Source organism: Branchiostoma lanceolatum, chromosome 12 (genome assembly GCF_035083965.1).
Source record: "Branchiostoma lanceolatum isolate klBraLanc5 chromosome 12, klBraLanc5.hap2, whole genome shotgun sequence".
NCBI lineage: Eukaryota > Metazoa > Chordata > Leptocardii > Amphioxiformes > Branchiostomatidae > Branchiostoma > Branchiostoma lanceolatum.
The window spans coordinates 4,908,086-4,931,472 of NC_089733.1; the positions used below are offsets into that span (position 1 = coordinate 4,908,086).

The window sequence follows — 23,387 nt, forward strand, 5'->3', positions numbered from 1 at the left end:
ATCATCACAATCCACGAGATACAAACTACCCCAGAGGATGGCAAGATCAAAGAAACGGTGCCGATCAAGGACCGCCCTGCCATCCACAACAAGGAACAACTAATAAGGATGTACCCGGAGTGTTTTGATGACACAGTGGGATGTTTTAAAGAGGAATACCACATCACTGTTGACCCAGACGTAGAACCAGTGATACATCCACCTCGCAGAGTGCCACTAGAGCTGCGAGAGAAGCTGAAGAAACAGCTGGAAGAGATGACGAAGAAAGGAGTCATCAGCGAGGTCACACAGCCAACAGACTGGGTAAACTCCATAGTAATAAAGGAGAAACCTAATGGCAAACTGCGGATCTGCCTCGATCCCAGAGACCTGAACAGGGCACTCAAGAGGAACCACTACCCGACACCCACTCTAGAGGAGATAACACCCTCTCTGGCAGGAGCCAAAGTGTTTAGTAAACTGGACGCCAGTAACGGGTATTGGAATATCAAAATAGACGAAGAATCATCACTGCTCACGACCTTCAACACCCCCTATGGCAGATTCAAGTTCAACCGTTTACCATTCGGGCTCAAGGTCTCGCAGGACGTTTTCCAGAGGAAGATAGACGAAACGTACAAAGGGTGCAAAGGAGCAATCGGAATTGCTGACGACATCCAGGTGTACGGAAAGACAGACGACGCTCACGACTTCCATCTGCATGAAGCAATGGAGAAGACCAGGCAAGCTGGCATCAAGCTGAATGCATCCAAATGCATAATCAAGGAAAGTGAGTGCAAGTTCTTCTGAATGGTCTACTCAGCCGAGGGAGTCAAGCCAGACCCCGAGAAGGTGAGGGCCATAAATGACATCAAAGAACCTCAGGATGAGAAGGAACTAAGAAGTCTCTTAGGTCTGGTTCAATACATGAGCGCATTCATCCCCAACCTCGCGGACAGAACAGCCAACATCCGTGAACTGCTAAAAGAAGATGTTGAATACGAGTGGAGTGCATCACACACTCAAGATCTAAACAGGATAAAGCAGCTCATCAGTGACAAGACAACACTACAATACTATGACAGGGAGAAACCCGTCGTACTTCAGGTGGATGCCTCAATCAAAGGAGTTGGAGCAGCACTGATACAAGAGGGGAAACCTATCGCGTTTGCCTCCAAAGCCCTCTCACCTGCAGAAACAAGGTACGCAAACATAGAGAGAGAGCTACTAGCTGTGGTATACGGCTGTGAGAAGTTCCACACCTACTTGTACGGAAGAAGTTTCGAGATACCAAGCAGACCATGGCAAACAGTAGGCATGGATCTGTTTACCACCAATGACCAATGGTTTCTACTCCTGGTAGACCACTACTCCAAATTCCCATTTGTGAAGAGTCTCGCCAACCTGAAGGCATCAACAGTAACATCCAGCATACGAGGTATATTCGCAGAACAGGGAATCCCAAGAGAAGTCATATGCGACAATGGTACACAATTCACAGCGCAAGAGTTCCGGCAGCTGGCCAACGAGTACAGATTCAAAATCACAACATCATCACCGCACTACCCAAAGGGGCATGGTTTCATAGAAAGACATGTGCAGACGGTGAAGAAAACGCTGATCAAATGCAGAGAATCAAGATCAGACCCAAACCTAGCCTTGCTAGCCATCCGCACCACACCGATTAAGCCAGGTATGAAGTCGCCAGCGGAGATGCTTAACGGCCGGAAGTACCGAGACATCCTGCCGACCAAAATACCTGCACCCCTTGATCAGGAAGAAACAAGGGCCAAGCTGGAAAAGGCACAGCAAGCAGCGAAACAACACTACGACACCCAGGCAAATAGTCTGCCTGAACTGGCCAGGGGCCAGAGCATCCACATACAGGACCTTATCCGAAAAACGTGGAGCCCCGGCAAAGTCATTGACAAAGCTACAACACCGAGATCATATGTTGTAGAGACCGACGCCGGGAGACAACTGAGAAGAAACAGAGTACACATTAGACCAACTCCAGAAGTGAAAGCACCTGCAGCAACGACTCCAGAAGTGACAACACCTGCAGCAACAACAACGCAGACTACACATGAGTCAACCCTGCAACAACCAACTATTGCAGCACCACACGCAACAACACCGAGTACGACGAAACCGACATCAGCGACAACGCCGAGTACGACAAAGTCAACGAAAACGATGTCGAACATCCAACCACCAGTGCGTTACCGCTGACGAGAGAAAGAACTGTTCTCAGATAGAAAGAACTGAGAAAAGCGATTAGACTAGAACTGTTCTTAGAAGTTAGATGCAAAGTGTAACATCAGAACCCCATTGTTATTGTTAAAGTACTAACCAAAAGTTGAAAGAAACCCAAGAACAAGTACCAAAGTCAAGGACAATCACGGACAATGAAAGGAACAAGTATAAGTATACTACTTATACAGAAGTATCAGATCTCAGTAGGACAGCAACCACTTTGTGTCGTTATAACACCAATAACGTTAAATACAAGTTCACAAAGATATATTCGGTTCAGTCATGTTATGTTATGAGCTAACAAAAGTTGCACGAAACATATATTTTTCTAACAAGCAAAAATATATACACTCAATAGAAGTAGAGATCAAGCATAAGAAAAAGAGCTGGACAAGGACTCTAGAAACAATCCAGCCAGAGACTGTTCTACTTAAAGAAAGAGGGATGTTACATGGCCAGATAATCTCATCAGGCAAGGCCCAGCATGCCATAGGAGGCCTTGGACGAATCACTCTCAGTCAAATCACATGACCTACTTTTGTATCACTCCACCATCACATGTACAGAGCTAGAAGTTTGTAGATTAAATCCTAGTCCGCTCATCCAGTGTTTCCTAGTCATCAATCGTAGTCAACAGAGCACTACAAGGAGTCAGGGAACACAACACAACAGTCAGTTTCAAATGAAAACACACAGTATTAATTTTCTCAAGAGTTGCTTCTTTTCAGAATTGCAGTATTTCCTCGAGTAAGAAAAAAATCATAAATAAAAATGATACAAGCATACAGACAGGGACATGTTTGAATTTGAGCAGGAAAGTTATCAGACACATAAGTGTTTCTATCGTCACCTACATGGTATGAACGGCAGCGACCAGGAGATCTACATGCTTATTATAGGTACTTTGCGACTGTATTATTTAGACTGCCTACCTCTCTGAGCGTCATGGATCCCAGCACAGTGTCTACCGGTAGAGTGACAGTGGCGTTGTCAGCTGTGGTTGTTTTGTGATTTGCATGGTGGTGTTTGAGAGTACTAATGGGCAGACAACTTCCTCCATGTACATCCAAACTCGTCCCATTTCATATGCCATTCCAGCCTTGGACAGGCACTGAGTATCAAAACAGATGTATTAGGTAATAACTGGTCATACAATTGTCTCCAAAGACTCTCAGAGTAACATTTTAGCCACAGTGTCTAGTACACAACTGAGCACACAACTCAAAACAGCGAGGACGTACTATGGCCATTAGCATTAGCCACATGGATTAGGCAATGGCATACTATAATGAATGGTAAAGAATCTGATTTGGTTGAATAAGAATACTAGCAAGCACAATATCAAATTGCAATAACAGTTTTCAGCCTGCGTTATGTTCTAACAATTCAAAGAGGAGGAAAAGTCAAGTTTCACTCACATGCTGGGTGAACCAAATAGGTAGGGCGTAGATTTGTGCTGTCCTGGGCGTTCCCGGCAGCATGTTGCTGAGTCTGTCTTCAAAGTCTGTAAGTGCGGTCAAATTTTATAGAATACAGCCATGTTTTTGTTTATTTGTTACAACATCATTGTAGGCATGTTTGTATTGCAGTCTTTGGGAGTGAAAAATCATTTAAAAACCGCAATCTGAACATTGGGAAAACTAAAGCCAGGTGCACATCCTGAAATGAGGCTTCAAAGTAGTTAGCATATTGAACGTGCCGTTCTACATTCTGAAGAGCTTGTATCACTCTTTTTCGCTCAATTAGTTCAGCTGTGAAATAGTAGAGACCTTGTAGTGAAGTTCTTACAGAAGCACTGCAGGCTGCCAACACTCGCTGGAGTGTTCTCTTTCCCATTGGAACGAAGTGGCTTTCTGTGCAGTACTGCTAATCATTTGCCTTGATGGTATTTGTCACATTCAATGAAACTCCAGTCGGAAGCTTCAAGACTTTCCCCCCGAATGGAAGATCCTGCATAACATGGGCACTGGTGATGAAAGTGATGAAGTGGTCAAGCTTTCCCGGAACTACCCTCATGCGTGTGTCAATAGATGGTGGCACCGGTGCTCCCCGTCCATGTCGCATGGCGTGCTGTCTTGCGGATGTTACCTGGTACCGTGTTAAGCCCGACAGGAGTTTCTCGAGATCAGCAAAGCTGTACTTGTCAGCCATTATGGACAAAATTTGCCTGCGCGGAAACGACTGACTTGCGCACTTGTAACACTCCACGAGGAGTACATATGACAGGTGATTGATGTGCACACAAGTCTTGTACCTGTTGCCACACAGATGACTGACTTGCATCGAAGCCTCCGATCTACTGTTCACTACAGTGAAGTACGACAGCCTGTGGACGTGAAGAATGAAATGGGTATTGTCGACTTGCGACGGCACCTCCAGGCTGCCATGTCATCTCTTAAGCTTGTTAACGTACCCTGCCCACAGCCGACAACCACTCTCTGTGCTGACGGATTTGTTCAGTACATATCCAATCCGAGTCAAAAGGCACCCGCTTCTGGGGTTGCGTATGCCTTTAAGATGCTACGGAAATCAATGCAGCTTTTATATGGCACTATTATAACTTACCGATGTCTTTGAGGACAAAATGTAAAACTTATTCATGCTAACGTTTGTTTCGAACGAAAAACGAGACCAAGACACAATTAAGTTTGTTAGCATATCATTAGCAATCACCCATTAAGTTCTTAAGATAAAGACAAATTAGTGTTCTTCTAGTGCTTCCTAAAATGTTAACAATTACGTATCATTCGTTCATTATGATGTTGTTGATATCCAGACCGACCAGACCTTCTTCGAGCTCTTCGCTGGACATTGATATGAAGGAGACGTGTTCAAAAACTAAACAAAACAAAACAGTATTAATATAAGGATTGTAGGATAATGCAATAATAGTAATGACGCTTATGGTACACGCAGAAAAAGGAATAGTTGAACACTTACCGCCTTCGTTTGACAGCTCTTCCGAGCCCGCCAAGTCAGACAAGTTCTCTGGTGCTGACGTCATCGTCAGAAGTTGAAGCGCTGGAGACGTCTTAAGCCTAAGATTTCCAAGATAAAGACAAAAAATAAACACAATGCTTGTTCAGCTATTCAGATCAGAAAAAAACTAAAATGTATGGCACATAAGTCAAATAAACAAAATGACATATACACCTTATTCTGTACAAAACTATGTAAAGAAAATAATCAATAGTACACAGATATTTATCTTAACTGATCTTTTTGATTAAACCTTGTTTACAAGGTACATGTATTATACCTTGTTTTCCGACTTTGTCCTCCCAAAAAAGCACCCGATGGTGTCACTTCCCTGAGAGAGATTTTCCAGGCGCTCCTTGATTGAATCCATAACCTTGAACAGGGGTGTCATTGTAAATGACCGTGTTCACAATGAAAAAGAAGGCTAGCGAGTAACGGCAAACATGATGAAATGCGTCAAACTTACCTTGTCATTTAGCCAGCATCCGTCATCTGGCGTGTTGATGTCACCGCATGTTAGTTGGATATTGTTCCATTCTGCAACTACCTTGTCGCCCTAAGAATAATACCTGACCAACCTGAAAAGTATACAATTTCACATCAAAAACATAGTACAAGATGCACTCGCATGTTTTAATTCTGTTCTCACATCAATTATGTTAGCAGTCCCTTATCTTATGTTTAATGAACATTGGAATAAACATGCATGCACATTTAGATATATAAACCGTATACAAATTTGATACGTATAGTTCTACTTAACAGACTACATACCTCTCTATCCTGCTCTGTCGTCAACTAAAGTATGCTTTTGGGGCACAGTGCATTTGAGCAGTCTCCCCCCTCCTTATGTAGCTGGTTTGTAAGTTCGTCGTGAATAAATTCCCTCAGGTTGTCTCGATCAAATGCATCCCTATGCGTTATGTCTAGTCATGCTGCGTCCATCTCAACGGTCTTCTGCTTAGCCCTGTATTCTGGATCCTTGTACTTACACATTGATGCTGGGTGCAGCTGATTACCCAAGTAGGGTCTAAACGCAAGGCTGGCAGTAATGGTACAACTTTTGTATTCCCCTCTCTGATAAGGGTAACACACCCGGATGTCAGTAGAACTCCCTGTCTTAGCTGTAGACCCAGGAGCCTTTACCTCTTCTCTTCTTTGATGCTGCATCTTCTCCCTCAGCACCTCTCTCATGAAACGAGGATCCTCAAAATCTAATTCCATCGTCTCTACTTTCCTCAGCACTTGAGCATTGAACTGTAGTACTGCTTTGAAGTCATACTCCCCTATTTCGAAAGCCATAAAATGCAACAGCTCTAGTCGACGCTGACTCTGCATCTCGTCGGTTCTCCTGGACAAAATAATGTCCATCTCGCCCGCCATATACTCGTGTAACTTTTGTAAGGTTTTTTGTGGCATCGTATGGCGCAATCGGTAGGGCGTTTCGCCCAGAACCGAGAGGTCCCGGGTTCGAAACCACCGGTATGCCCCGATGTTGTGCCCTTGGGAAAGGCACTTTACACGAAGTTCCTCACTCCACCCAGGTGTGAATGGGTACCTGACGTCGGTTGGGGAAGTTCGTCGTGAATAAATTCCCTCAGGTTGTCGTATTGAGGTCACCTGCTGGCACCGAATGGCAGCCGCCAGACCCTTGCGACAGTTTCATAAAGTGCAAGTGTACAAATATGTATCATGTGTATTATTGTGTATCATGTGATTGTAAACCCTGCAGCAATTCAGCATTGGCTGCCATTGCACGGGTCATTTCGGACCAATAAACCATTTATTATTATTATTATTAAAAAAAAAATTAAAAAAATAAAAAAAAACTTCATATCGAAATATTGAACTCGACCATCCTTCGTGCATGGCAATCTTTCTTGTGGCCACTCGATCTTTCTCTTAACTTCATCAGTTGCCTTGCGCAATATATCACTTTTTATCTTTGAAGGTTTTTTGGGCGAACTTGTAGCCTACAAAGATTGCAATGTTATGAAAGATTTTCTGTGGAAGTTTTAGTTTAAAAATGAAATCTGTAGTCCTCTGCACAGAAATGACAAATATAAACTTTGACATGCATTTCTCAAATTGGACTGATTTATTTACATGTATAGTAGCAGTCAGTAAGAGATCAATGTGTCATACTATGATACAGGTATCTTTCACTCTTATATTGGTCAGTTTGTATTAAGGCTTTATGATAATAACGTTAAAGACCCGCCTCTTCCTCGGTGTATAGGGTGTCATAACGCCTAGCCATGTGCTATAACCACCTCATAAAACCACCTTGTTTGCTTCGCTTCGCTCACTCGGTGGTTTTATTTGGTGGTTATAGCACATGACATAGCACATAAGGTCTGGGTTTGGGCCTATAGAATGTATTAATGTACTTTTGTTTTCTTGACAGAGACTTTGACTTCCTCAGGATTGTTAACAGAAACAACCTGGAGGTAATGGGAAGTGATGAGCGGGTATCAGGGCGACTACTCCTGGTGCTATTCTATAGCTGTGCCTGCATCTATATCGCCGAGAAGGATGGGGCCCAGTCAGTGCCAAGAAACAGGCCAAGGGTATTTCTTTATGCTTTGTTTCCCTTCTACAAGAGGGAATATACTATTTTTGCTTGCCTCTTCTTCTATCTTCTTCTGCCCAAAATCAGGTAGATGTGGGTGGTAGCTCTAGTAATGGTATTGCAGAAAGCTATGTTACATGGTACGGATGTTGTATTTGGGATGTAGGTACCATTAGGAAAGGTCAAAAAACCTGGACATGAATTATGCTAATTATAACCTCATTACCATAATTTATGCATAAACTTGTATTTCCCTTATCGTAAAAGCTGCGGATGTCATATTTCAGATGTAGGTACCTTTGAGAAAGGTGAACACACCTGGTCATACAAGTATGCAAATGATGTCCTCAGTTGCATATTTTATGCAGAAACTTGTATTTTCTTTGTAAAAGCTATGGATGTGACATTTGAGATGTAGGTACCTTTGGGAAAAGTGAATACACCTGGCAATATATTATGCTGATGAGGTCCTCATTTGCATAATCTATGCATATACTTGTATTTCCCATACTTTAAAAGCCACGGCTGTCATATTTCAGATGTAGGTACCTTTAGGAAAGATGGACACACCTATCCATAAATTATGCTAGGGTGGACATTATGCTAATGAGGACCTCATTTGCATCATTTATGCAGAAAAACGGTTTTCCCTTACTGTCGAAGCTACGGATGTCATATTTATGATGTTGGTACCTCTCAGAAAGATAAGACCTGGACATATTTGGACCTCATTTGCATAATTTATGTAGAAACATGTATTTCCCTGGCATGTTTTAGACGTTGGTACCTATAGGAAAGGTGAATACACCTAGACATATGTTATGGTAATGAGGACCTGATTTGCATAATTCATGCAGAAACTTCAGAAGGTAAGGTCATATTTGAGGTGTAGGTAATGGGAGGGGAATATCCTTCGTTTTCTTGAAAATGTTGCCTTTCTAGTGATAGGAGCATGCAACATTTACATTTTCTATGGTTACATACATGTGTGGTGTACATAGCATTATCAATTCCATTGTACACACAGTACAGTAATCTAGTAAGTAATGTGACACTATCTTGCATTACAGAGCGACGTCTTCAACATCGACGACTCAGGCGACGATTCTGATTCTGACCTGACAGACCTGAACATCTCACCTCACCCGTCAACTTCACGTCAGTCGACCTCAGCAGGCCCGTCGACCTCCACACGACCCTCAACCTCACGCCTGCCGAGCTCCACACGCCTGCCTAGATCCACACGCCTGCCGAGCTCCACACGCCTGCCGAGCTCCACACGCCTGCCGAGCTCCACACGCCAGCCGAGCTCCACAGCTCAGCCGACCTCCACACGCCTGCCGACCTCCACACGCCTGCCGAGCTCCACACTTCAGCCGACTTCCACGGAAACTGGTGCATCCACTTCCACGGGTGCTTCCATCTCCACCGCCGTTTCCGCGGACGACAGTCATACAACCTCCACGGGTGCGCACCTGTGTACCCCTACAGATGTGGACCCCACCATTTTCCAGCACGGTAGCACCTTATTGGCCGGGGGCTGCCCAGCTTAAAGCGGGAGGTATACGTAGCTGACTGGTGGGACTGCGAAGGTCCCTCCCACTGTCGAAGGCAACCCGTAGCGCCTGGACCATACGCCAATTAGTCCTGGCTTATCACTCGTAACTGCTGCCTCCCGTGTTGTTTCTGCCACTAAGACAGCGGCACTGAAGAGACCTCTCCAGTATGCGAGCCTGGGCGGTCTATGGAGGTCCTGGGCTGCCCAGTCGTCAGGACCCCCCTCTCAGCCTTGCTGGTGTAGTCCAAAGGAAAGCAGAGCGATACGTTTGGCATAAGTTTGGCTGCAGGAGCTGCCGGAAGGAAGTCTATGTTAACACCCAACCGCCTAAGGGGCCCCACTCCTGATTTTCCATCTTGGTTTACTCCCATGGCCTTGTCCAAGGACTGGATATAGCCGCAAGGCAGCGGAGGTTTTTGAATCAGGGTTTTCCTTCCCCTAGACGAACTGCCGTCCAAGGCTGTCAAGCTCCGTCTACCCGTGAGCACGTTGTGCAGCAATTGGTCTCCCGCGGGGGATTAACAGGGGGCACCACGTGAAAGTTTGCTACTTGCCCCGCATCAGTAGTCAGTGTACATTTACATGTAACTAGTATATGCATCATAGTTGATGGTTAAAGTAGTTAACATTTCCTTGTCCAGTGTACCCTTTTATAGACTTATTTTTCACAGCCATGGCATCAAGCATTGGTCAACACAGAAGAATAGAGTCATATTAGTGCTTTAATACGAGAACTTATTGCTGCAAGTGAAAATACATTAAAAAATGCCACTCAAATTTCGGGCAAGTGAAAAATTGGTTCGGGCAAGTAAATTTTTTATGTACCTGTGCAATAACAAGTGAGGGAGTAACAACTTAAGGCCATGTTGGCCTGCCCACGATTGCTAAGTTTCTGAATAAACCGGACACAGTGTTGAAAATCTATGGCATAGAGACATTCACCTTAATGTTGCCCCATCTTTGCCAAATGCGCTCTGCATGTGCCTGTGCACGAAACAGTGTGAAAATCGCCTGAAGTCAAACTCCTGCCTCATGCAGAGATTGCCGACAGAGGGACATCAGCGGTTGATGCAATCAGTCAGTTCTAGTAGCACGTCTCAGCAAGGATCCGCATCAAGCATCACGTCTGAGTCAGGATCCGGCTCAAGATCACGTCTGAGTCTGGATCCGGTACTAGTATCACATCTGGGTCAGCACCCGGTACTAGTAACACGTCACGTCTGTTTCAATATACAACATCTGTTTCTCAGGTCATATTTGATATATCAACCCACTACGGACAACACACTTGTATCACTGAATGTTGACGACCATCTACTAGTAAGATTCGGCACTCTTAAAATGCCAACTGAAGCTGTACGCGGAGAGGGAGGTGGGCTTGCTGTTAGCTACTTTGAAGTTCAAGTATTGGGTTGTGTGCTGTACAAGATCACGAGTATGACGTGTTGCGAGACGATGTGATCAGACCTATTTCAGCACCTACAATCATGCTACGTGGCACTTTTGTTTACTATCAGTTTGTTGAGGCACAGTTATAGTTTGGACCATTTAGAAATGATTCGCCGGGATATAATGCGAAATATGGTTCGTACACCTTAATGGAGGAGACATCCCGTTATATCGTACATTTCGAACTCATTCAAGTGTCAGAGACCAAGGTACTTCCCAGTCTATGGAAACAGAAGGCTTCCGAAGTTGGCTTGAGTACCTTCTTGATCAATATATCAGTGTGGCCTGTGTTGCGACAGACAGGCACAGGGGTGTTGGGAAGGTCCTAAGTCAATACGACATCTTCCACATTGAAAAATCTATCACCTGGAAAAGTAAAAAAAAAAACTTTTATTTAAGTCCTAGACCCTAAACCTTGCGTTTCTTCATGTTTGTTTATTTGTTATAAGATGTCATATCCACATATATATCTATATCCATATATAACAACAGAGTTTGATTTCATGTTCAATACCACTAACGATCCCTCCAGGAGAGGAATACATATTGTTCGAATGTTCTATTTTCAAATAAAGAAAAGATCAACCGCAATCCGTTGTTGAATACATTTCCTTCCACTTACATTTCAAGTTCATTCAAATCACGTTTATTTTATTCGACCGACACCGTACAAGAGAAGATATTAGCTAATGCCCGAATCAGATGTGCTCCCATTTATACAGGCATTCATTTACAATCAATACCGTTACCCAATATACTATATACAATTTACATATTTACATCAAATCCACGAATCATAGAGTCTTATAGAGTCATTATAGAGTCTTACAGCACAGTGCAGCAATGACTTCTTTCATCGCTGTGTGCTGGCAAGGTGAAAGTGACACTGTTTCACAGCTCTCCACCTGTAGCAGTCCAACATTGAAAGCGAACAAGATTACAGAAAGGGAGCTCAGACGATAGCAGGGTTGAAGGGTTATAGTGCTGCTATCTCTCTCCTATCCATCAACGTGACTAAGATTCGAACGGCTCGCCTGCCCCCCAAGACATCATACGTTATGTACGTTTCCACTTCTCATCCAACTTACACATGTGACAACAATTACGGATCAAACATATGTACATGCGCTACAGCTCATTTTTCCATCTTAAACAACAGACAGTTCTTGCGAAGAAAGGCAGATAAAGTGAAAGTATTTCCACTGGTTCATTACAAATGTAACCTTCCTAGTCATCTACATTTACCCACACATCAATTACACTACAACGCAAACCTGTGCATATTTGCTGAAGCAGCTAATCTTTATCTCTAGTTGTGCGAAGAGGTTGATCTGATTCTTGAGAAATCAGGTCTATTCGTCAAGTCGACACTAGACGAGTTGGCCAACATGTTCGGCAATTAGGCATTTTCAAATACTGAAAAGCTGTTGAAATAACTTGAATGGCTTTATAGTAATTATAGTGTTCCGAGACCCCACTAGCCGTTCATGGGTCGCATTTACATAATATCTTGGCACCAATTATCCCCAAAAATTGGTTCAACTCGTAATGGACTAGTTGTTGTATGCGAGACCATGCCTGATCTTCACGTATCTTATGTAAAACTTGTTTTCCTGTGCAGCAAAGACGCGCTACTTGTCAACGCCACCCTCTGTATCAACTGTTCTTGCGACATTTGTTCGGGCTGCAATGAACAACTCACAACATGTCCGTTTTGCAGAGGCCCAACCAACGTCAACATACCGAACAGGGCCACGCGTGTGATGACACACTCGCTACGTGCTAAGTGTGGCCTGGATTGCGGTTTCGACAAAAGCACAGTTTGTGAGGTGTTGGAGCACCTAAGGAGGGAATGCCCCGTCAAGGGTCGGGGTTTCGTGCGCGTGATAACCTTGCGCGTGAAAAATTTGCGCGTGGAAAAATAAAGTACATGAAATGTGTCAGAAAATGTGCCCTACAAAAGTCTTAGTCAGAAAAATGTTACCCCACGATATGATTTTGCAACTGTTTTCTGAATTTTCGAGAAAAAATCAATTACCTAGAATATGTCAGAAAATGAGAGAAAAAGTTTTTTTACTCTAGAATGCATAAATATGATACTTAATTCTGTTATGTCATCTCTTTAAATGCTATATTAGATCTAAAACTACAAAAAGTTTTTAAATACCTTTTGAATCATGATTTGCATATTTTCACAGGAATTGTTTCAAGAAGCCTGTTGCTTTCCGTTGTTGAACTATACTTCATTTTTCACTTCATCCATTGTTCAATACCTGCACAGTGCCCCCTGAACCAATAGCTGAAAAATCCCATAGTGGAAATTCTTATAGACACATGTGATGAGATAGCATTACGTGAGAAACTTGGTGCTTACAGCATCAAAGAACTGAAAACAGTGTGCATCGAACATTCGTTAAATCTTTTTCAGTGCATAGAAAAAGGGGACATATTTGAAGTACTGATTAACAATCAAGAAAAATTGAAACATGAGTATGATGATCATCCAAATATAAGAACAGAGAGGAAGGAAAAAAACAAAAGCGAGGATGAGACAATTTACATCGACTCCACTTCCCCTTCTGATATAAATGATCATGTCAATGTAGATCCCTCACAAAAAGCTAAAATAAAGAAACAGAGACAAAGAGCACATCGGCAAAAAATTGAATCGAATATCTCCTCCACGTCATCAGAATCTGATGCTTCTAATGCAGTAACGGGGAGAAAACGGAAGAGAAAAAGGACAAAACTGCACAGATCTAGAAAGGAACAAAAACATCCCAACACCCCTAGTTATTGGATACTTTGGATACTTTATTTGCTTCCATTAGCTACATGCATAGTATGAAGCTACTCTTCCTCGAGTAACCACAGAAAATACATCAGACAGACTGGGGAGGGAAGCTTTACGCTCATCCTTGCACCTCACATAGTAAAGGACAAATTATATTGATTGCTAAGAATTTTGACTGTAATAATGTAGAATTTGTAGATCTTTCTGATCGCACAATCGGTGTGAAATTTATACACCATGGTGAGAAATTTGTTTGTTTCAATGTTTATGCTCCAAATAATGTAGTGAGTAAGAAACTGTTCTACACACAGCTTCTAACTCAACTGCTAGAACATTATTGTGAAGGTGAATATTTTATGTTAGCTGGTGATTTCAATACAGTACTCAACCTTGATCTTGATAATGTAGCGGGGAAAGAGCATGACAAAGCAGAGGTGAAATGTTTTAATGATATGGTAGACAGTCTTGCACTACTTGACATCTGGAGAGTTTTCCATAGTGAAGACAAAGATTACACATGGTCAAAGAGAAACCCCTTTATAGCCAGGAGACTAGATTATCTCCTGATTAATGACTTCATGTTTGATAAAACTACCGCATGTGAAATCATCTCTTTCCCCTGCAGTGATCACAGAGCTGTTGTCTTGGATATGTCTGTAACACAGTTTGACAAAGGACCTTCATATTGGAAATTCAACAATTCCTTTCTAACAGATAAGATTTTTGTTGATCGTGTTAATGACATCATAGAAAACATTGAAGAAGGCCTTAGTGACTCTGTGATCGAAGATAAACAGTTGATATGGGACATCTGTAAGAGTAAGATAAAAAGCTTTTCAATAAGTTATGGGAAACAAACGGCTCATGAAAAACGATCCAAACACAACATGATTGAAAAAAAATTAGAACGGCTGGAAAAACAATTAGCTTCCGATCCAAAGAATCCAACTTTACAGCAACAGGTGCACAAAACAAAGGCTGAGTTTGAAGCGTTTGCCCTTCACGAGGCACAAGGTGCACAAATCCGCTCAAAAGTTAAATGGATTGAGGAAGGAGAAAAAAACACAGCCTACTTTCTTCGACTTGAGAAGGCACGTGCCACACACAATGTAATTACAAGCCTCAAAGCACCTGACGGTTCCATAACAACAGATCAAGACAAATTATTGGAACAACAAGTTGATTACTATAGAAAATTGTACAGTAAAAACAACGAGTTCGATAAAGAAAACCTTGATGACTTCATTACAGATGTGAATTTTCCTACGCTGTCTGAAATGCAAAGCAAATCGTGTGAAGGGTTGTTTAATATGACGGAATGTGCATCTGCTTTACATAACATGACTAATTGCAGTCCCGGCCTAGATGGCCTCACAACTGACTTTTATAAAGTCTTTTGGAGCAGAATAAGATATATGGTTTTGAACTCACTAAATGAGGGTTATACGAAGAACCAACTTTCTTCCACTCAACGTAAAGGGGTTATATCCTTACTCTTTAAGGGGGGTGAACATCAAGAATTAAGTAGAGACCAGCTTTCTAACTGGCGACCTATTTCAATAACAAACACCGATTATAAAATAGGTGCGAAGATATTAGCAAATAGATTGCAGAACATTATTTCTCACATTGTTGGACCAGACCAAGTTGGATATATCAAAGGACGTAGCATTTTGAATAATATACGTGCTATAGACGACATAATTTGCTTTACTAAAGAATCTAATGTTCCAGGTGCCATTCTTTTCCTAGATTATAGTAAAGCTTTTGATACTATTTCCAAAGATTTCATTATAAAAGTGCTTGAAAATTTCAATTTCGGTGCAGATTTTGTTCATTGGGTGAAGGTATACACTAATAATGCCCGTAGTTGCATCAATCATTGTGGTCATATCTCTGAATGGTTTGACCTGGGAAGAGGAGTACGACAAGGATGTCCCTTGTCTTCACTTCTGTTTGTTCTAGCTACAGAGCTTTTTGCTCTTAAAGTCCGACAGTCTTCTGAAATCAAAGGTATTACATTACCTGGCCTTAGTGACTCCGAGGTTGAATCTCGAATTTTTCAATATGCAGATGATACAGAACTTATACTTGGTGACAAAAGTTCAATTGAAAGAAGTTTAGATATTATAAGAAGATTCTCAGTTTTTTCGGGACTAGTTTTGAATAAAGAAAAAACAGTAGCCATGTGGCTAGGCCCATGGAGACACTGCTCTGAGCAAGCCAGTGGGCTTAAATGGTGCACCACAGCTAAATGCTTGGGAATTGTTTTTTCATCTGCATGTTGTGCCTCTGAAATAGATGTAAACTGGAGTAAGAAATACTGTAAGATGAAAAATATTTTATCATCTTGGGCTCCACGCAACCTTAGTCTTATAGGAAAAATAACAGTGCTCAAAAACCTTGTAGCTTCACAACTTCCTTACAGTTTTGGTGCACTTATTCCACCGGATAGTTTTTTGAAGGATGTTAATCTGATGTGCTACAGATTTATTTGGAAAAGAGATAGGGTAAAGCGTAATGTTATGGTTCAAGACTATTCAAAAGGAGGATTGAAAATGATTGATATAAGAATAATGCACAAATGCTGCCTACTACGATCGATACAAAAATTGCTATCTAGTAGTGAAACTCCTACTCCCACATGGAAGAAGATACAGCTGTATTACTTCAATAAGTTTGGTCCTGATCTATGTATTTTGAAACATAACTGTACTGCAGTCCAGGTGTCATCCAATGTTTCACTGGCACACTTACCTCTTTATTACCGTAAATTGATACTTACGTGGTATGAAACGAAACCTGTTCAGAATGTCAACGATATTGATCAAGTAAATTGGCAATTGTTATGGAATAATGTTTGTATAAGTTACAAGGGCAACATGCTGTACTTTGACAAATGGATTCGACGACACATTCTGTACGTCAATGATATTGTAGATGATCAGGGTAAATTTATATCGTTTGATGATGTAAAAGCTATTGTTGGTAATAATGCACATGTATTACTACAGTATAACGCTCTTATGAACTCAGTTCCCAAACAGTGGAAAGGTGTTTCTCGATTAGACTATGAAAAAGCTCCCAGTGTCAAACTTTGTGGTAAAGATATCCGCTCACAAGACTCTACCTTCTTCAAGAATATTTGTATTATGCAATACCAATCCGTTCCGGTCTCACAAAATTTTTGGGAGAAACGATTTCCTTTGTACGATTTTCACTCTATTTCTTGGAATGTACTGTGGAAATCTCCTTTCTTGACCACTAAAGAACCCAAACTTATAAGCATGCAATGGAAGATATTGCATAATATATATCCAACCAGAATATTATTGTATAAGATGAGAATTGTAGAAAATAATAAGTGTAGTTTTTGCGATAATATAGATTATATAGAGCACTTTTTCTTTGATTGTAAAACTGTCAAACCATTATGGGATTATGTAGAAAGTTTATTTAGTCATTCTTTATCACTTAATGTACATCACATAATTTTTGGATATAACTTACATATGTTGAACAAGTTTCGCTACATCAATCAACTGTTGTTAGCTGCAAAATGATCTATTGTGAAATTTAAGTTTACATTGTCAGCCTCGAACTCATTATATCTAGATCCGCAAACCCTCTTGAAAGTCTTCAAATCAGAATGTTCTGTCAGAAACTTGATATAAGCCACACATTGTAAAATATTCTAAGACATTTAATAAAGTGCCGTGACAAACACGGAATCAGAATTTAAAAAAAAAAAAAAATCAGACAGACTACATAGAATTGCCTACAGGCTACATAAAATTACTGCATTAAAATTAACTAATACACATATTCCTTGACATCTCTTGCCTGAAACTGCTCTGAGGTGCGGTTTGTATTCGATTCGGCAGACTGTTCCACATTGATATTGCTCTATACATGAAGGTCTTTTTCATAGCATTAGTTTTTGGTTTTGAAAGTTTGTAAGTGTTTTTACTGGCATTGCGTGTCCTGTAGCTGTGCTGCTGTGAAACGGGAAACAACTGTTGGTAGAGAATAGCAGGTTGTTGTGAGGTGAGTATCTTCCGGAACTGGGACACGGTGTTGATTTGTAGCCTTTCTTTAACGGGCCGCCATGCAAGCGACGCATGTAGGTGTTGTATTGAGGTTCTATAGTCAAGGTGCAGCACAAGGCGCGCCGCTTTGTTCTGCATAACCTGCAGCATTTCAATGTTCCTCTGTGACGTGGCAGACCAGACCGGTGAGCAATAATCGATGTGTGAAAGTGTAAGGGCTCCTGTAAGGAGTTTAAGCAGTGAAGAGTCCAGGTAGGTGGCACATTTCTTTATCATTCCCAGTGAGCAGGCCATTTTCCTTGCCGTTACTTTTGTATGGCTGTCCCAAGTCAGGCACTCATCAAGGGGTACTGCCCAAGAGTTTTGTTTCTTTAACTTGCTGGATAACTTCTCCATTTGAGTATAAGGTGAGTACCGGATTCTTTCTTATTTTGGGTTTACTTCCAACTACCATTGACTTTGTTTTGGAAACTGGAGGAATAACCTGTTCATTAGAACCCAGTCACTTATGTGATCCAGCTCCCTCTGCAGGGTGGATGTTATCGCTGAGACAGACGGTGCACATGTATAGCCAGATGTGTCATCAGCGAACATAACTGATGTAGCTTCTGTTGTGACAAGTGGTAAATCATTTGTGAAAATGTTAAAAAGAAGGGGTCCGAGACAGCTCCCTTGGGGGACTCCACGTATGATTTCCTTGAAAGACGAGTTGGAGCCATTGTAGCTAACACATTGCAATCGCTTTGAAAGGTAGCTGTTCATCCATTCTATTGCACTGCTGTCGAATCCATAACATTGTAGTTTGCTGAGAAGGAATTCATGATCAACCAAATCAAATGCAGCTGAAAAGTCAAGGAAGATCGCGCCTATAAGGTTTCCATGATCAATGTTACGGTACCAGTCATCTACCATTTGTAGGAGAGGTGTGCATGTGGGGTGGTTTTTCCTAAAGCCATGTTGGTGGGTTGTCATCAGGGATTTCTGTAGAAAGTATTTGGAGATTTGGCTGTATACAACTCGTTCTGCTATTTTACTCATAGCTGAGAGTAGACTGACTGGTCTAGCGTTCGGTCCACTTAAGCGGGTAGTCGAAGACCTAGGCAAAGGAATCACCTTAGCTTTTTTCCATTCAGTTGGGTAAACAGACGTAGTGAAAGACAAGTTTATTATGTAACTAAGTGGTTGGGCTATATGTTCGGCAGCTAGTCTCATCAGTGTGTTGTCCAGGTTATCCAAACCCACTGCTTTCCCATCAGGTAGAGACGACAGGTGTGAACGCACCTCTACAACATGCACTGGACTGAACTGAAAGTTGCAGTCTTTGTTTTCCATGATCTTCTTCTGTATCAAGGTAAGTAAGCTGTCATTCATCTGTGAGTTTAGCCCATTTCTCAGTGATTCTACTTTTTGAGTGAAGAAATGATTAAAGTACTCCGCTATGTCTTCTGCCTTGGTTAGGTAAGCACCATCCTGATCGACTGCACAAGTTGGCTGAATTCGGCCTTTACCCAGCATACCATTTAGTGTTTTCCAGAGTGACCTGGGGTCATGTTTGGCCTCTTCCAGTTTGGTTCTGTAAAAGGCGGCTTTCTTCCTCCTATTTAGTTTTACGACAGTATTTCTGAGTTTTTTGTACACAAGAACATCTGATTCCAGGTGAGAGGAGATGGATTCTCTTCTTGCTTCATCCCTGAGATGCATCAATTCTCTCAACTCATCGTCTAACCAAGGTGCTGGACTGGACCTCACTGTTCGCTTTTTTACAGGTGCGTGGCTGTTTGCGACGTCACTGAGGATGGTTGTGAAAACATGAAGTGCCATATTCACATCTGATTCATTGTATATCAGGTGCCAGGGTGCCATCTCGATGTCACGCTGGAAGTCTTCAGGGCTGAACTTCCCGTATGTTCTCCTCACGACTACTCGAGGTTGTGCCTTTGGAACCTTTGTTTCCTTGTTGTATATGTAATATTGTGGTCGGAGAATCCCAGGGGAACTGAGGATACTGGTGTGCATCTCTCCGAGCAGTTGGTAAATACTAGATCGATGCAGGTTTCTGTTCTTTGACCTCTGTTATTCGTACCAATCCTCGTGGGTTTCTTTTGTAGAACGTTGCACCTTACTGCTGCTTGAACCAGCCTCTCTCTCAAGGGGCATAACTGGTTAGACCAGTCAATGTTTAAGTCTCCCAGAATGAACACCTCATTGTGTGAGTCCGTTGCTCTATCTGTCGAAACTATGAAGTTGTTGAGAGTTTGTATTGATGAGCCTGGAGGCCTGTAAGTGCAGCAGATTACCATAGGTTTTGTTTGTGGCAGAGTCACCTCTATCCAGAGCATCCCCACATTATCCTCCTCCACATCTGGTCTCTGTTTCCAAGGCAGACTATTACGGATTAAGATGGCCATGTCTATTTCTATCTTTCCTAATGACAGTCCAGCCATCTACACACAATCCGCTGTCACAAATGTTTGAGTCCAAGTGAGTTTCTGACAAGGCGAGTATGTGCAACTTGTTGTTGTCTAGTAGTTCCTCTATGTCCTGTGTTTTGTTTCTCAAGCTGCATATATTCAAATGCCCAATGTGAAGTCCCTTCCAAGGAAGATGTAAATCTATTGGGCCAGGGTTACGACTGACATCTCCACAGAGCAGTATCATCACACATAACATACGTTTATGAGAACTAGCCTGATTAACATAACCACAACTAGACTTTGTCCTCAAGACATGTGGGAACAATTTGTTAATACAGACTTGATTCCAACTAAGACATCTCTTCAGTACTGTTTGTGTTCTTATTACAGTCCATGAGCCATCAGACGGCTTGTATTTGATTAGCTGCCTGTTTACTTCTGAGTTGATAAGAGATAGACTATCACCACCGACGTTTTTGCATACAGGTAAGGTTATTGAAAGGCAAGCAATATATAATATGTACAGACTGACAGTGAGCGTCATCTTTGAATCCAGATATAGGATCACTATGGCACTCACAGTCTTATACCCTACGATGGGTGCCGGCGGATCGTAAATTCGCAATGTATCAAGTAAAAGAGACAGTTAATTCCTTCAATTGTTGGGTCATCAATGAAATTTGCATATCAATACGGCATTGGTGACCAAAGAGCTTCCTGACACATGTGCTAAAGCCACAATGTAAATTTGCATATCACCAGTCATTCGAATTCCAAAGATATAGATATTGTAATAATCTCTTGTTCAGATCTAAATTCAGAAGAGAACGAGTACAAAAGAACAAAAAAGAGAGCTCACAAGAGGAAGAGCAATCAGAGTGTTCAAGAAGGTGAAATCACAGATGTTGATGACCTACCAGATGACATTGATGGGGAAAAGATTTTCGGGATTTCTTTACAACCATCAATTGCAAAATATAAAACACCATCTGATGGTAGGAACTGGGATAGGTCATCTACAGCACCAACCATAAACTGCAAACAAAGGAGAATGATGCCCTGCAAGTTGTCATGTGTTTGTCAAAACACTAGTTGTCATTGTGTGTCACATGTACAGTTTGCGGAGAAGGCGGGTTGCCATGCTCAGAAAATTGTTGAATTTTATCCGAAAAAAATATCATTGTTAAGCATTACGGTAAGCACACATGTATTCCTAAAATAAAAAGGCAAAGACAGCTACCAAAGCAAACCAGGGGATTTCTTAAGAATTCAAAATGTGGCCCAAGGGCAGCTCAACGCCAAACAGTTGTAGATGCCATTAGAAATGACATTGGCTCAGAGGAAGAAACTGATGAAGTTGTTGATGATGTACTTGACTATGAGAGGTTGAAGAGAGAAGAAGAAATGTAGCCGTGAATCACATCCACTGGGACACAGCTTTGATGCCATTGCAAACTTGAAGTTAAGACTTGACAAGCTTGATACATTTTACATCTTTAAAGCCAACGATGGACGGAGTTAATGGGTCAAGAAGTTATGTTTTTAAGACATCATTAGTCCTTTGTAACATGGCTGTCAGTATGGATAAAAATGGTCCATGTTTTCCTCTGCAAGAGGAATACGTATTTTTCAATGGGAAACATGGTAGATGTAGAGGCTATATCAGTTTTGGAATACATACTTATAGTGAGTTACATGTACTTCGGAAGATAGTAAAGCTGGAAACATTGGATATAGAAGGAGAGGAGGACACAGAAGCTTTAGTCCTCCTCTTAACATTGTTTAACGAGGCACTACGATCTGTAACAAAGGAAAAAACTTAAGTGTTCAACCCCATACGATGGATGTGCGATGAAGGGGGGGGGGGGCAATTGGGTCGCCCTACAGAGAGTTTTTGGGAATGTACATGGAAAAGGAGTTTCATACAAATTTCATAACAAGCAGTCAGTGCATCAACATGCAAGGAAATTGGGAGAAGAGGATGCAAAGAAGTTCACTGCTAGAGCATATAAATAACTAGATGACCCTGCCGTAGCCAGATTTGTCTCCCACTAGTTCTGTCTTCAAATGGCGACACTTCTGGATATCCAGAATGCGCTCCTTCCGGTGCAATGGTGCAGTCAATCATGGTGATTGACAGACCACCATCAGTAATCATGGACGCCAAGGTTTCCATACTTGGTTCGCATTCCTGCATATCCATGATCCGTGTCCATGTGAACGACCGACAGCTGTGATTGTTTACGCCCGGGTTCAATATTTGGTTCGACTTGGCGAGACATGTTGAAACATGCTGCTACTCCGCTGAATCACGGCGAACGATGTCCACTGTTTTTCTCGCAACCGTTGATCCTAAAATTCCACACATAATGTGGGAGATAGACTGACCCGTGGACACCCTAATAACAGTTTGGTTTTGCAAACTGTTTTCCTCAATTTAAAGTATCGACGATAAACCTAACCCGGAAGTAACACGAAGCTCCTCCCCCAAGAGCACGATCTGGATAGGCACCCTTGGTTATCCCAAACGCGCTCCGCTGGACCACATCCTGGATATCCAAAACCTGCACTCTTGGCTTGAGACGTGTTTTGGCTATCCAGAAACTGCTCCGGAGCGGATCCGCCACACGAATCCCTTCTGCTCCTGGTGCACCCCGACGAGGGTCTAGTCGAGGATCCCCCAACCCTACCCCCCGAACCGGGTCTACTGCTGGCCAAACAGGCCGGCGAAGGCGAAGGTCTGGATCCTCCTTAAGGCGGCAGGTCATGATCTTGAACGCCGGCGACGAGACGAAACGGCCTCCACGCGGACAGAGCAGGGCTGACATCGTCGACACCAGGAGCCTAAAGGTGAAGTTTAAGCGGTCGATGACACCTGCTGAGGTAGATCGGGCCATCAGGATTGCGCTTAGAACGTCCCCTCACCTCGAGGAAACATTCTCCACTGACAGGTGCCAAACTTCTAGTTGAATTTGTTCCCATGAATTTGTAGAGTGTAGAATATCTCCTGCTGTGTAGGACTCCTGTAGTGTATTTTTTTTTAATTTCCTAACTTTTTGCGTGCCTCGGTTTGTGTGTGTGTGTGTGTTTGTTGGGGTGTGTGTGGTACATGGCAACACATGTAGAAACTTTATCATTTTATCCGTTAATAATTTCATAGTGTTGGAGAATAGCAAGGTTATTTTATTCACACCCAAGTATTTTCCAAAAGCCGACGTTTCGACGACTGTCTGTCATACGACTGAATAGTTCACAGTGCCCTGAAACTATTTGTTAATGCTATGACATGTGTTATATCATTTTATCTTGCATGTGGTTTTCCTTGTCACTTGCATTA

The 23,387-nt window shown here is 42.2% G+C and overlaps 1 protein-coding gene and 1 long non-coding RNA gene across 3 annotated transcripts in view; one reads left to right on the forward strand and one right to left on the reverse strand.

Annotated features, from left to right (window-relative positions):
• LOC136445955 (uncharacterized) overlaps positions 1-23,387 on the reverse strand; it is a 492,269-nt gene that overhangs the window by 404,875 nt on the left and 64,007 nt on the right. The window lies entirely within an intron of this gene.
• Positions 7,048-11,532, forward strand: LOC136446416 (hepatitis A virus cellular receptor 1-like). The gene is made up of 2 exons (XM_066444772.1): positions 7,048-7,784; positions 8,857-11,532. The coding sequence occupies exons 1-2, from the start codon at positions 7,599-7,601 to the stop codon at positions 9,337-9,339; spliced, it is 669 nt and encodes a 222-aa protein (XP_066300869.1). The 5' UTR covers positions 7,048-7,598; the 3' UTR covers positions 9,340-11,532.

Bases quoted from the DNA above. Each gene is read 5' to 3' on its own strand.
- LOC136446416 (XM_066444772.1), top strand. From the start codon at position 7,599: ATGTACTTTTGTTTTCTTGACAGAGACTTTGACTTCCTCAGGATTGTT. The intron at 7,785-8,856 runs GTATTTCTTTAT...CTTGCATTACAG, and splicing joins TGCCAAGAAACAGGCCAAGG to AGCGACGTCTTCAACATCGA.